The sequence below is a fragment of the Hordeum vulgare genome, chromosome 7H, assembly GCF_904849725.1.
Source record: "Hordeum vulgare subsp. vulgare chromosome 7H, MorexV3_pseudomolecules_assembly, whole genome shotgun sequence".
Lineage (NCBI taxonomy): Eukaryota > Viridiplantae > Streptophyta > Magnoliopsida > Poales > Poaceae > Hordeum > Hordeum vulgare.
This window is the reverse complement of record NC_058524.1, coordinates 601,029,273-601,041,028: the sequence shown is the minus strand read 5'-3', so window position 1 is coordinate 601,041,028 and position 11,756 is coordinate 601,029,273. Positions and strand designations below refer to the sequence as shown.

At 42.7% G+C, this 11,756-nt stretch overlaps 1 protein-coding gene and 1 long non-coding RNA gene across 2 annotated transcripts; one reads left to right on the top strand and one right to left on the bottom strand.

Moving 5' to 3' along the window:
* Positions 1-2,265: 2,265 nt before the first annotated feature.
* LOC123410681 (translation initiation factor IF-2-like) lies at positions 2,266-3,645 on the bottom strand. The gene has a single exon (XM_045103621.1). The coding sequence runs from the start codon at positions 3,458-3,460 to the stop codon at positions 2,441-2,443; it is 1,020 nt and encodes a 339-aa protein (XP_044959556.1). The 5' UTR covers positions 3,461-3,645; the 3' UTR covers positions 2,266-2,440.
* A 2,145-nt stretch (positions 3,646-5,790) lies between these two features.
* LOC123412909 lies at positions 5,791-8,913 on the top strand. The gene is made up of 4 exons (XR_006613627.1): positions 5,791-6,469; positions 6,561-6,637; positions 7,787-7,934; positions 8,587-8,913. It is a non-coding gene; the product is annotated as an uncharacterized LOC123412909 (long non-coding RNA).
* The last annotated feature ends 2,843 nt before the right edge of the window (positions 8,914-11,756 follow it).

Sequence of the window (11,756 nt, the reverse complement as noted above, 5' to 3'; positions counted from 1 at the left end):
TCGTCTGTTACAAAGGGATTTCATTTTTTGAACTTATTTGAACTCCATAGTTTTTCTGTGTTCAAAATGCACCGTTCAAAGCCACATCAACAATTTACAACCCTTTCTGACATCATTTGTTATTTTTCATGCATTTACTGATTATTTTGTGCTATAAGACCATGAAATTGAAAAGCATTTGAAATGAACTCTGAAAAGGTTCCAAGTTGGCATGGTATCATCATTTCACCCACATAGCATGTGCGAGAAAGTTGAGAGGGTTACGGTAAAAACTGGATGCACTTAGTGTACAAAATGGACAATCTCTTTCGAAGTATCAGGGTTTCATACGGAAACTCGTCTGTTACAAAGGGATTTCATTTTTTGAACTTATTTGAACTCCATAGTTTTTCTATGTTCAAAATGCACCATTCAAAGCCACATCAACAATTTACAACTCTTTCTGACATCATTTTTTTATTTTTCATGCATTTACTGATTATTTTGAGCTATAAGACCATGAAATTGAAAAGCATTTGAAATGAACTCTGAAAAGGTTCCAAGTTGGCAGTGGTGACAATTTTAACACAACACATGATATCCATTACATCTAGGGCACAACATTACATTTGTTCAAGTTCACAACAGTGCACAAATGATAGAATTACAGCTACGACACAACACACTAGCACAAACATAACACACACACTGCCACTTAATTGGTTTGCTTAGATCAAATAGAAACTAAACTAGCCACAATGATGATGCCAAGAACAAAGAGAAAACCCATTGTTTCCATGAGATCATTCCTTTTCTGCAACTTCAATTGCATTTTCTTGTTTTCATTGTTCAGATCCATAACCTTCTTCTCCATCCTACTAGCTTTGATCCAACTACGTTCAAGGCCACCATGGAGCTCCTCAAAAGCTTGCCCCACTAGCTCAGTGGGAGGGGGGTCAATCCAAACAACCCAATCACACTCATCAGGAAGCTGTTAAATCAGAGTTCACATAATTAGGTGAAATTCATAACTTTGCAATAAATCGATGAAAACAGAGTACCAAATGATGTTTTGAGGAATTACATCGAGTGGACAACCCAAAAACCTTCTTCCCGTGCTTGCTCCACCCCAAGACACACGACGAGCAGGAATTAGCCCATGCCCCGGGCAACGGTGATTCGAGCGCTCCTCAAGGCCGTATAAATTGGATTGGGAATGAAAAATTCGGATTGGAACTGCACAATCCAGCAACCATCCACCTACGAGCCAGAAAGGCGCATATTACGGCCCATCCCGCGAAACCCTAGATGAGAAATCCCCAAATCCAATGTCAACCGAAAATCCAAATCGACTTACCTCACTGTCTGCGGAGGAGCTTGCACACGACATTGCGGACGTACACCTGGACGTGCCCCAACAGTGAAAACGGGGACGGGGCGTGACGAACCGCTAAATCTAGACAAATCTCGGGAAAAATGGAGCTCCGAGGTCGAGCTTCGAGAGGAGAAAGCTTAACTAGTGTGGCTCGGGCATTTCATCGAACACCTCATGTGCATAGGAGGTAAGATAGAGCACCCAAATGCCCTCCCCTCGTCGGCCAGAAAAAACAGAGTGCTCTGCCGCGGCGATGGGTATATATAGGCAAATTATTTGTCCCGGTTCGTGGCATAAACCGGAGCTAAAGCCCCCCTTCTAAACCGGTTCAAGGCATGAACCGGTACCAATGGATGTGGGCCAGGAGCGCGGCCCATTGGTCCCGGTTCGTGCCTAGAACCGGGACAAATGGGTCCACACGAACCGGGACCAATGCCCACGAGGCCCCGGTCGCCCCTTGGGCTCATGAACCGGGACTAATGCCCCCCATGGGTCCCGGTTCGTAAAGAACCGGGACTGATGGGCTGGCCAGGCCCGAACCAAAGCCCTATTTTCTACTAGTGATGGTTTGAGCACTTCTTCATTTAAATGGGTTCTCCTACTCTTGCTTCTTCCAGCGGCACGAAGTCATGGTCCAAAATGCAACTAATCATCGGAGTCGGTGATGGATGGCCGAGAACCATGGTTTTATGTACACACAAACTGACTTTTGCTATGTACTCCCTCCGTCTTAAAATTTTTGTCTTAAATTTGTGTGATTATGAATGTATCTAGTTACATTTTGATATTTAGATACATCTATTTTTTGACCAATTTAAGACAAGAATTTTAAGACGGTGGAAGTATGTGCCATGAGTATAGCAACCTCTGGTAGTTTTTTTTTTCTTGTACATACCAAGATTTTTGCCAACTTCGGTTGTAGCCAGATATGATTGTTGCGCCAATGTACATACTTTGCTTACACAAATAACTTCACATGTTTTTTCGGCTGTAAATGTACACTTTAATCACACAAATAACTTTACTTCAGTACACATTTACCCACTTGTTCGTGTACGTGACATGTTTGTTCATATGTATTGCTGCTCACTTCCTGAATAGCTTCTGGGAGACGAAGAAGCCGACCGAGAAAGCAGCGATGGCGATGGCGATCACCTCCTTGTTGTTCCTTGCCTTCTCCACCACATTGTCCGCCCATTTCATGTCCGTCAGCTGCTCCAGCCCCCCTGCCACGCGCTCTTTCCAGCCGCCGCACGCCGTGGCCTTCTTCTCCAGCACCGCCTTGGCTTCCATCGCAGCGGCCGCAGCCTTAGCTTTCTCTTCCTCGCTGCGCCGTCGCACTACCGCCGCCAGGCTCTCCTGGTCGACCACCGCTTTCGCCTTCTCGCCATTGAAAACCTCCGGCTTCTGCGCCGGCTTCTCGGGTGCCGCCGGAGCTGCCGCCTGGGGAGCCTTAGGCTTCACTTCTTGCTCCTTCTTCGCCTCTGGTTCTGGTGCTAGCTTTTGCTGCTCTTCCTTCTGTTTGCTGGCTTCTTCCGGTTGCTTCTGCTGTTGAGCCTTCATCGCGGCCTCGTCCATGGCCTTCTTGGACACATCCTCCTCCTTGCCGATCTCTTCCTTGGACTTCATGCCGCCGGCCGCCTTCTTTTCCTCGCCGGCGACGTCTTTGTTTGCCGGCGGCGTGACGACGGGGGTGGAGGGGGCACCGTCATCCTTGACCACACCAGGTTTATCCCTCTTAATCTCCTCGACGCTTGTCGGCGCCGGGACACCAGAGTACGCGCGCTTGGGCACGGTGAGCGTGAGCACGCCAGCCTCGAAGCGGCCGGCGATGTCGTCGAGGCTGGCGGTGGAGGGAAGCTGGAAGACCTTGTGCAGGGATCCGGGGGTGGTGCCCGGCCTCGCCCCGCTCACGGTGAGCCTGCCGGCGCCGTCCACCTGCACCCGAAAGTCACCCTTCTTGAACCCTTGGAGGGTGATGCGCAGCACGTAGCCCCCAGCCTTCTCCGCCCACTCGAACTTGGGGTCCACGACCACCGGCTGTCCTCCCGCCGGAGGCGGAGGCTGCTGCTGCTGCTTCTGCTTGGTGTTGGTGGCGGCCGCCATGAGGAAGCGTAGGCAGGGAAACGTGGTGGACGTTGTGATGGATGGATGGATTGCTTGGTTGATGGTGGTTGTGAACTGCGGCCGGGAGAGATGAGATGTGTTGGGAAGGTTGGCATGATGCGTACTCGTGTATTTATTTAGGTGCTTGGCATGGCATGGTGATGGATGGAATGCATGGCTTGTTCGAAACTTGTAAAACTAGGAAATCGTTGGATGGGATTAATCGTGTATGCATTCATGTGTAAGGGGGCGTGAGGCTACATTCATGGAGTCATGTGTGAGGAAAGGTTTAGGGATCTTTGTGCGGGAGGGTAAATGGATTTGGAGGGAAGCTAGCCATGGAGGCGAAGAAAAGAAAGAAAGAATGTTTGCTGTGCATGGTAATCGATCGTGGCAAGCAAAGCAAGCTAACTCGATCGATCGCCGGCGCACAAGCCACCACGTTCACATCTATCGGAGGCGGCCTGCCTCTTCGAAAAAAGGAAGGAAAAGCAGCGCTAATTGAGAAAGTGCAATCTTAGCGTGCTTGGGCGGACCCTCTGCATTTTTAAAATTCTGATATATTATTTTTTGTAGGAAAAGGCTAAAGAAAAAGGTGTCCCATTCAGAGTTTTATGTTTGAGTGAGTCGACCGAGACTTAACAAAGTCTCAGTAAAGTAAATCTTCACGTAAGATTTAATGAATATAACATCGACCAAGATTTAGCAATCTCTCGTTTATTTTTGCGTGGGGTTACATGGACTGAGATTTAGCAATTTTTATGTTCCATTAGACAAATCCAACACGGTCAGGCCTCTATATGCGTTCTTCGGCCTCAGGAATTCAGTCAACTAGAACTTTTTGGCCAAGCCCAACTCAAGGCCGGTCTTGAGATTTTGGGGCCCCGAGCAAAACTAAAACCCGGGACCCCTTGAATTTTAAAAAGCTATTTTCAATATAAACTTTGTGAAATGTTTTTCTTACTGTACAACATAATAAAACATGCAATAGGAATTATTATTGATTACTATAAAAGAATAATTGTTTGGTCACGATTCTTCAATTACTCTTTGTACATTCGTTTGCTTATTAGCATTGTCAAGTTATTCTTATTTGCGGGAGCTTCAACTATTACTAATTAATCCGACAAAATCAACCACGTAGTTATATATTGTTTTGATATTTCTTTGATGGTTTTAAAAAAGTGAATGTATTTTTTTTAGGACAGAACTAAGTGTAAATTCACATTGCAAGTACATGAAAACACTGCCTTTCATGAAACAATTTTACTCAGCTAAGATGCAAAAAACTTTAAGCTACATAACTTTCATTGCATCGACAGTTCTAAATGGTATATACATACCTGGATTCGGCAGTTCGGCAAGTAGTGCAGCAAACTTATCCCCGTACAGACCCGTCAAGCCTTGACGACGCGAAGGTATGCGGAGCAAAAAAAAGCTGGGACCTCGTTAAGACATACTCCTTATAGGACAACTCTGACATCGGCAGCTGTGATGATGCGTAGGCTGGAGCTGCTACATCGGCGGCGCCATGGCGAGGCGTGGTTATCTCGATTTCGCAATCCACTGCCTTGCGGCCGCTGCAACCTACGGGAGATGAGGCTGTGAGGCGATCGGTGGAAAAAAAGAGGCGAACAGCTTGCAGGCGATTTTCGTCATGTGTGATGTAAACCGATCGACGAAATCACTACCCCACGATCCGCCCCACAATCCGCTCTCGTCCCCCTGGTCGATCGATCCCTCAAAAATGTAGGCCCAGTTTAAACATTTTACAAATTGTAGCACATGCCCAGTTGTATTAACAGGCAGACTTGAGGGCCCCCTCGAGCCGGGGCCCTGGGGCGGCTGGCTGAGCCTAAACATTATATTCGTACTGCTCTGGGTTATGTTGGATTGTTAAACTTTTTTCCGATTGATTCCAATTTATTCTAAAATTCAAGTTTTAGGTTTTCTATTTCGTCCGAGATTTTACTAATATTTCGAATAACCGAATTTTGATCGTCTCCTTCAAAGGAGAAATCTCTACTACTAATAAACAATCCAACACATTCATCACTAGGTGCACCCAGACTGACGTACACAGAGAAAGCCCAACAAATCTAAGCCACATGATTAGACCCGCTCATTTAGATCTAACCATCCACATAATAATCAACCCTCATCAAAAGTGCGTTTAGGAATTTCAATGAACGAACGAAAACTCTGCCATCCACGGTAAGCAGAAGCGAATAAAAGGTTCCCGGCAGCCAACTAATCTCATCTCTAAATTAGCGCTAACCTCTTAATATCATCCCAAATATAGCGCTAACCACTTTGGCCAGGCAAATCTCCTCCAAGCAAGCAAAGTGGACGCGCATGGGGCGGCCACTAGCGAAGGGGGTCGCGCCCGATCTCACGGCGCGGCGGCGCCCGATCTCACGACACGGCGGCGCCCGCTCCCCCTCGACTCTCGGGCTGCATCAGTCTTCTCCATGAGGGCGAAGTGGCTGCACGCGGAGTAACTAGGCCGCGGGCGATCCCCCGACGCGGTGGCTCCCGCATCCCTCGCCTCTCTGGTCACACCGGGCTCTTTTCTAAGCACGACGTGAGTGCACGCAGGGCGGCCGCCGACGAAGGAGATCGCGCGGCGATGCGGAGCCCTCTGCTCCATGCCGGTTTGAGGCCCACACCGTTCACCTCCATCGCCTCCACGAGTCACCTCCTCCCCGCTGCCAGGAATCCCGTCGCCGGCCAGGTTACTGCACCCATTCCTCCCACCCTGCTTGCTGCTTATGTGTGATGTGTGGGTGTTCTTGACAGCTTGTCATCGTGTGCTTGCCGGCCTGCTGGTGCTGCTGCTTTGCTGTGTATGATTATTGAGTCTGACTGTTAGACTAAGATCCATCCTCTTGAGGGAAGGGATTATGATGCTGCTGAACTGGAGGTCCTTTACCGCGAATCCAGAAGTTTGGTGCTGGGCGTGATGTTAGTGTCTCGGCATTTCAAGCCGCTTACTTTGCTTCAATTTTGGTGAGCAGCAATTTACCTATGCACCAAGTTTAAGTGGAATAATTTTTTCTGTTCAAAAAAAATACTTGTTGAATTAATTTGCTTTATCTAGCGAGAAAGTTATGGTGGACGAGGACAAGCTTCCTGGACAGAAGATCTGTGTATTCTTCTCGATGGTGCAAAGTTGAGGTGTTCTCAAATCTCCATGACCTATTTGATTTTACTATTGACTCTTGAACATTCTCTTTTTTCCGATTAGTTTTATCCTCTATGCTTAGGTTCTTTACTTCCTGTTTCAACTTTCCTAGGATTTAGTTTAAAAAAAGTTCAAGGATTTTAGGAGAACATGGAGCCTTATGTAGCTCAAGTAGATCCTTCCTTAAGAGCAGGTGCCTTCTGGTTCATACGAAAATCATGAAGCAAAACAGTGTTGCTTGTTCAATTTGTTCTCGATAATGAAGCAAAACAGTGCCTTCTGCATTTTAACAGTAGTAGAATGTAAAATAGGGATGTTTAAAACAATGGTAGTCAAATGTTTAAGGCATGAAGACCACAACAATGTGATGGCTATGATGATTCTGTTGTTGATGGCCATCATGAAGTCATGTTTAACTATCAATATGTGAACACAACATGTGATTATGTGGAGCTTGTGTCGAAAAATGATAAGCCCATAATCTAGCTGGGTGATTTTGCCCACTCACGTTTTCCTGGTATGTATACTCCTACATCTTTTACTGAGAGATCACTAATGTATTATGGAGATAATCGCACTACTTCAACCATTGTAACAGTTTATGCAGTGAATATAACCGAAAATCATGTTCTGACTGATATGGAAAATCATGTTTATGGTGCTATGATATAGGAGCCATATGCATGGGTCTTAAAGTTGACTCTGACATTTTCAGCTTTATAGTGGTAACAAGTGATTTACCACTTTGATGTTAAATAAATGTATTTCCTCTTATCCTTCACAGTGCCATGTAAACAAAATATATTAGCTGTCGAAATTCATATATATAGCCAGAGGCGGAACTAGCATGGGTTACGCCTAGGGCTAAATTAGATTGAATGGTGTAGTTTAGAAATTTTTTGTACTTCGTAAGAAGATATTACACTGACTATTGTCACTACACCTAAGGCTATAGCCCCATTTTCCCTAGGCTTGTTTCCGCCACTGTATATAGCTGTGTGGTATGACTTTCCTTTTTTTAATAATCATATATATGGCCTTGTCATTATAAGTTTACTTCCAAATTGTACCACACTAGCTTTATTATGTATAGAGATATTTTGTTCCAGCAAGCTTGATCATGTGGACATTGTTGTGTGCAGATATCTCAAACTTGAGTGGCTATACGAACTCAAGTTCTATTTCCTCCGATGACTCAAGTTCACATGTGGATGGATGTTAACACTATTTTCTTAGCGACCATGCTACTTACAACAACTATATGCAAAGTATCTTATGTTACTACATACGGTATAATTTGGTTATATGAGCTTGTCACATTCAGAGTTTTTTAGCTAATGATTAGATATTTAGCCATAGTCAATGCATAGAAAAAACATGTATCGAGTTTTCTTTTGAATGGTACCTGCAAGTTTCAACTGTTTAGTGAAGCTTTCCTGCAAGAGAATTATAAATACTATAGGAAGGAGAGCAAAACAATGACAGTTCATTGGAATATGGATTTTGAGATGACATATATGGGTGTAGCTCTCTGTAATTACATATTACTTTCCTTGCTGATGCAACTCATGTTATAAAACTGTCATATATTGCACACATGGTTTCCATCAAAGGAAACATTGTCATGATTTATAAACTGAATGCAAATATTATCGCTTGTGTGCTCAAGTAACATTTTAGTGCTTAAAACAAAATAAATTATTTTATTACTCATGCAGTTCACAAGAACAGAGAAAGAGAAAAAAAAACTTCCACATTAATCTTGTCTTCCTACTTACTTTTACTGACCGGGAAAAATAAACTATAAAGGAATCTTTTTAGAAAATAGATAAAGATCCTTTTTGAGTTTGAAATGTACAACTCCAAACTTGTCTTTTAGTTTCTGTTTTGTTCATGTTCATCCTGCTGAATGGTGTTGTATTTGTACATACTGGAATTGTAGGCAAAACAAAGTGATGGTGGTCTACAAGATGATCTTGATGAATTCATCTCCAGGGTAAAAGGGCCAACCATCGTGCATGCCATTTGGTTGGAAATAACATTGCCTTAAAAATGTATGAGTGCATTCTTGGCATCTGACTTTGCCAAATCCAACATTTATGCTGCCTTGCTGGGCGTATCTTTGTAAATTCTCTTGGGGACAGAAAGTATAACCTGCAATTTGTGACACTACCATCAAAGTACATGAGGTTCACACATACATAATCATCTATTTTATGTAATTTGTGATCAGCCACCATGTAATGAAAAAAAATTACATTCAACAACGTTACTCTCAGTAGCTGTTAGTGCCTGAAAATGTGGTCTCGAACCTCTGAAAGTATGGTTATCTGAAGAATGTTACCTTGGTTGTTTTTTGTTGTTGTCATTTTCTTACACTAGCATCCAGAATTATAACATGGCAGTATAAGAGACATGCAGTCAGGATGCATTTGATTGGGAATAGATGTATCTCCTAATAAGACATTAGTTGAGACGTGTATTGCAGTCAGGATACCATTAGTCTGTGGCTGCAATGTAGTGTTTCCCTTGGTGTTCATGCCAGGTGCTCATAGATTAGCCAAACTAAAAATAAATGACACATTATATGTCTGTATTATATACTATCTATTGTGTATGTAAAATCAAAGAAGTGTTATTCAACTGAATCATAAGATGTATCTTATAGAGACGTGCGTGCACGTGCAAGGCTACTAGTAATAATAATAAACAAACGGAAAATCAAAACCTTGGTCTCATTCCCACCTGAAAAATTCCCTCCCACTTCCACATCCATCGGCTCAAGCACGGACGCACCGTGCACACCGTCGATGACACAAACCAATGCCACCAAGCTCAATAGAACTGGAAGTATCCTTCTCTACCATAGCAAATGGTGCCGGCCTCCTCTCCCTGCTCCATCCGACTTGATCTTAGCACAAGCAACCTTATCTTTTTTATCGACAACCTTTGCCGCAATGTTCATCATGAAAAGTGGATGGCACTCCACAACTAATATTTAGAGGGACAATAATTGAGTATTAATTTTGTTCTATCAGTAAGCTGTAAGAAAACGCAAAATCTCTCGACCACTCACCTATTATTTTTGAAAAAGTGATAACTCACTTATTACTCCATCCGTTTCATAATGTTGTGCTTGTAGATTATTCTAAAAGTCAAACTTACCAACTTTTATGAAATTGTCTATATCTATAGTACCAACCATATACAATATGAAAACATGTGTCAGGGTGTATTTAATTATATGAATTTTGTATTATAGATGAAATTAGTTTTCTCTACAAACTTGGTCAAAGATTATAAACTTTGACTTTTAGAAAAAATATTTATAAACTACAATATGAAACGAAGAGTGTGAGATATGACATGCGGGTCCCCTATTCCAGGCATTAGAGCATCAAATCGGTTAAATTATAACAGAGAGCTGCCTAAGATCGAATTACTGGAGCTTTTCCAATTCATTTTAAAAGAATCTCGCAACTCTACGTCTTTTAGTGGTGGAGGCAGAATATTTTGTGGAAAAATGACGTAGGGTGATGCAACGGAGGTAAACAGTAAAAGATATCAAACATGTAGCCACAGACGATAAGAGAGTATGAAAGCATGCAAACCTAGAGTAAAGAGAGTAAAGATCATGATGAACCAAGAAATCCCCGGCCCTGTTCCGACTGGGAAAAATAAGGCTCCTAAATTTTTAGATTTTGTATTTGAAAATCATGTAATTGCCACTCTAAAATTGAAAATGGAATACTTACTCTCCTCCGGCTCAACAATAATGTATTGCGCAACACCACAATACCTGTACTGGTGTCACACCACCAATACTGGACAAATCATTTACACACTACTTTTTTCTGCGAGAAAATTTTGGATCTATTCATCCTCAATCAGCACAACGGACAATAGAAATAATAAAAATTATATCTAGATTTGTAGACCATCTAATGACGATTACAAGCACTGAAACGAGTTGGTCCACATCATTCATTAAATCAAGTATCATTTATATAGAATATATTGAATACTAATGCACAATATATAAATCTTGATTTTCCTATACCATATAATGCTACTCATTCGTCATGCGCATGTATTGCATGCTATCTTGGCATGCTGGTCCACATCATTCATTAAATCAGATTTATTTATCAAACAAAGCGCACACATTATTTAATGCCACAAACAGTGTGAACAATGTGTATACATACTTACCTCATAAAGAAGCATCTCCCCACTAAGAGAAAATAAGAAAAAATAAAGAAGTTTATATGTGTGAACAATGTGTATACATACGTACCTCATAAAGAAGTTTTTTCCACAAAAATAAGAAAACATAATTTTATTTAAAATCTTTAGGTTGTTTTCATTGAAATTCACTATTATTATTACTTATTTTGTTTATTTTATTAATTGTTTGAATTCAAAAAATTAAATAATGTGACATGACATCAAACCCTAGGTTGTTTAGGATTGATAGCTTACTATTGTCAGGAGAACAACAAGTGCAGACTTGGCAACTAGGGGCGATAGAACCAGGAAGTTAAGCGTGCTCGGGCTGAAGCAATGAAAGGATGGGTGACCGGCCGAGAAGTTAGACGATTTGAAATGAGTAATCTACGCTAGAGCAGTGAGGATGGGTGATTAGAGATTAAATTGTCAAATAAATCAAAGATTTAAAAATTGAAATAAAACATAAAAACAAATCAAAGAATATTCAAAAATAAAATTTGAAAAATAAATAAAAAAGGTACCTTTTTGGGTCAAACAAACAAAATAAACAGACGGATCCTTTAGTCCCGGTCCGTGTTAAGACCCGTGACTAAAGGACGCTCCGAGGCGTCCACGTGGAGCACCTTTGGTCCCAGCTTGGAATAGGGCCGGGACTAAAGGTTAGGCCTTTAGTCCCGCCTCTTTGGTCCCGGTTGGTGAACCGGGACTAAAGCCCCTTACGGGTCGGGACTATAGGCCCTGTCCCCACTAGTGACTGAAGTGAGCCAAAGGTGCGCCGCCGTCATCACCCCTCCATCGCCGAAGTCGTGCACAGCTTGTTGTAGTAGACAGTCGAAAAGTCGTCGTGCTAAGGCTCTATAGGACCAACGCACCAGAACAACA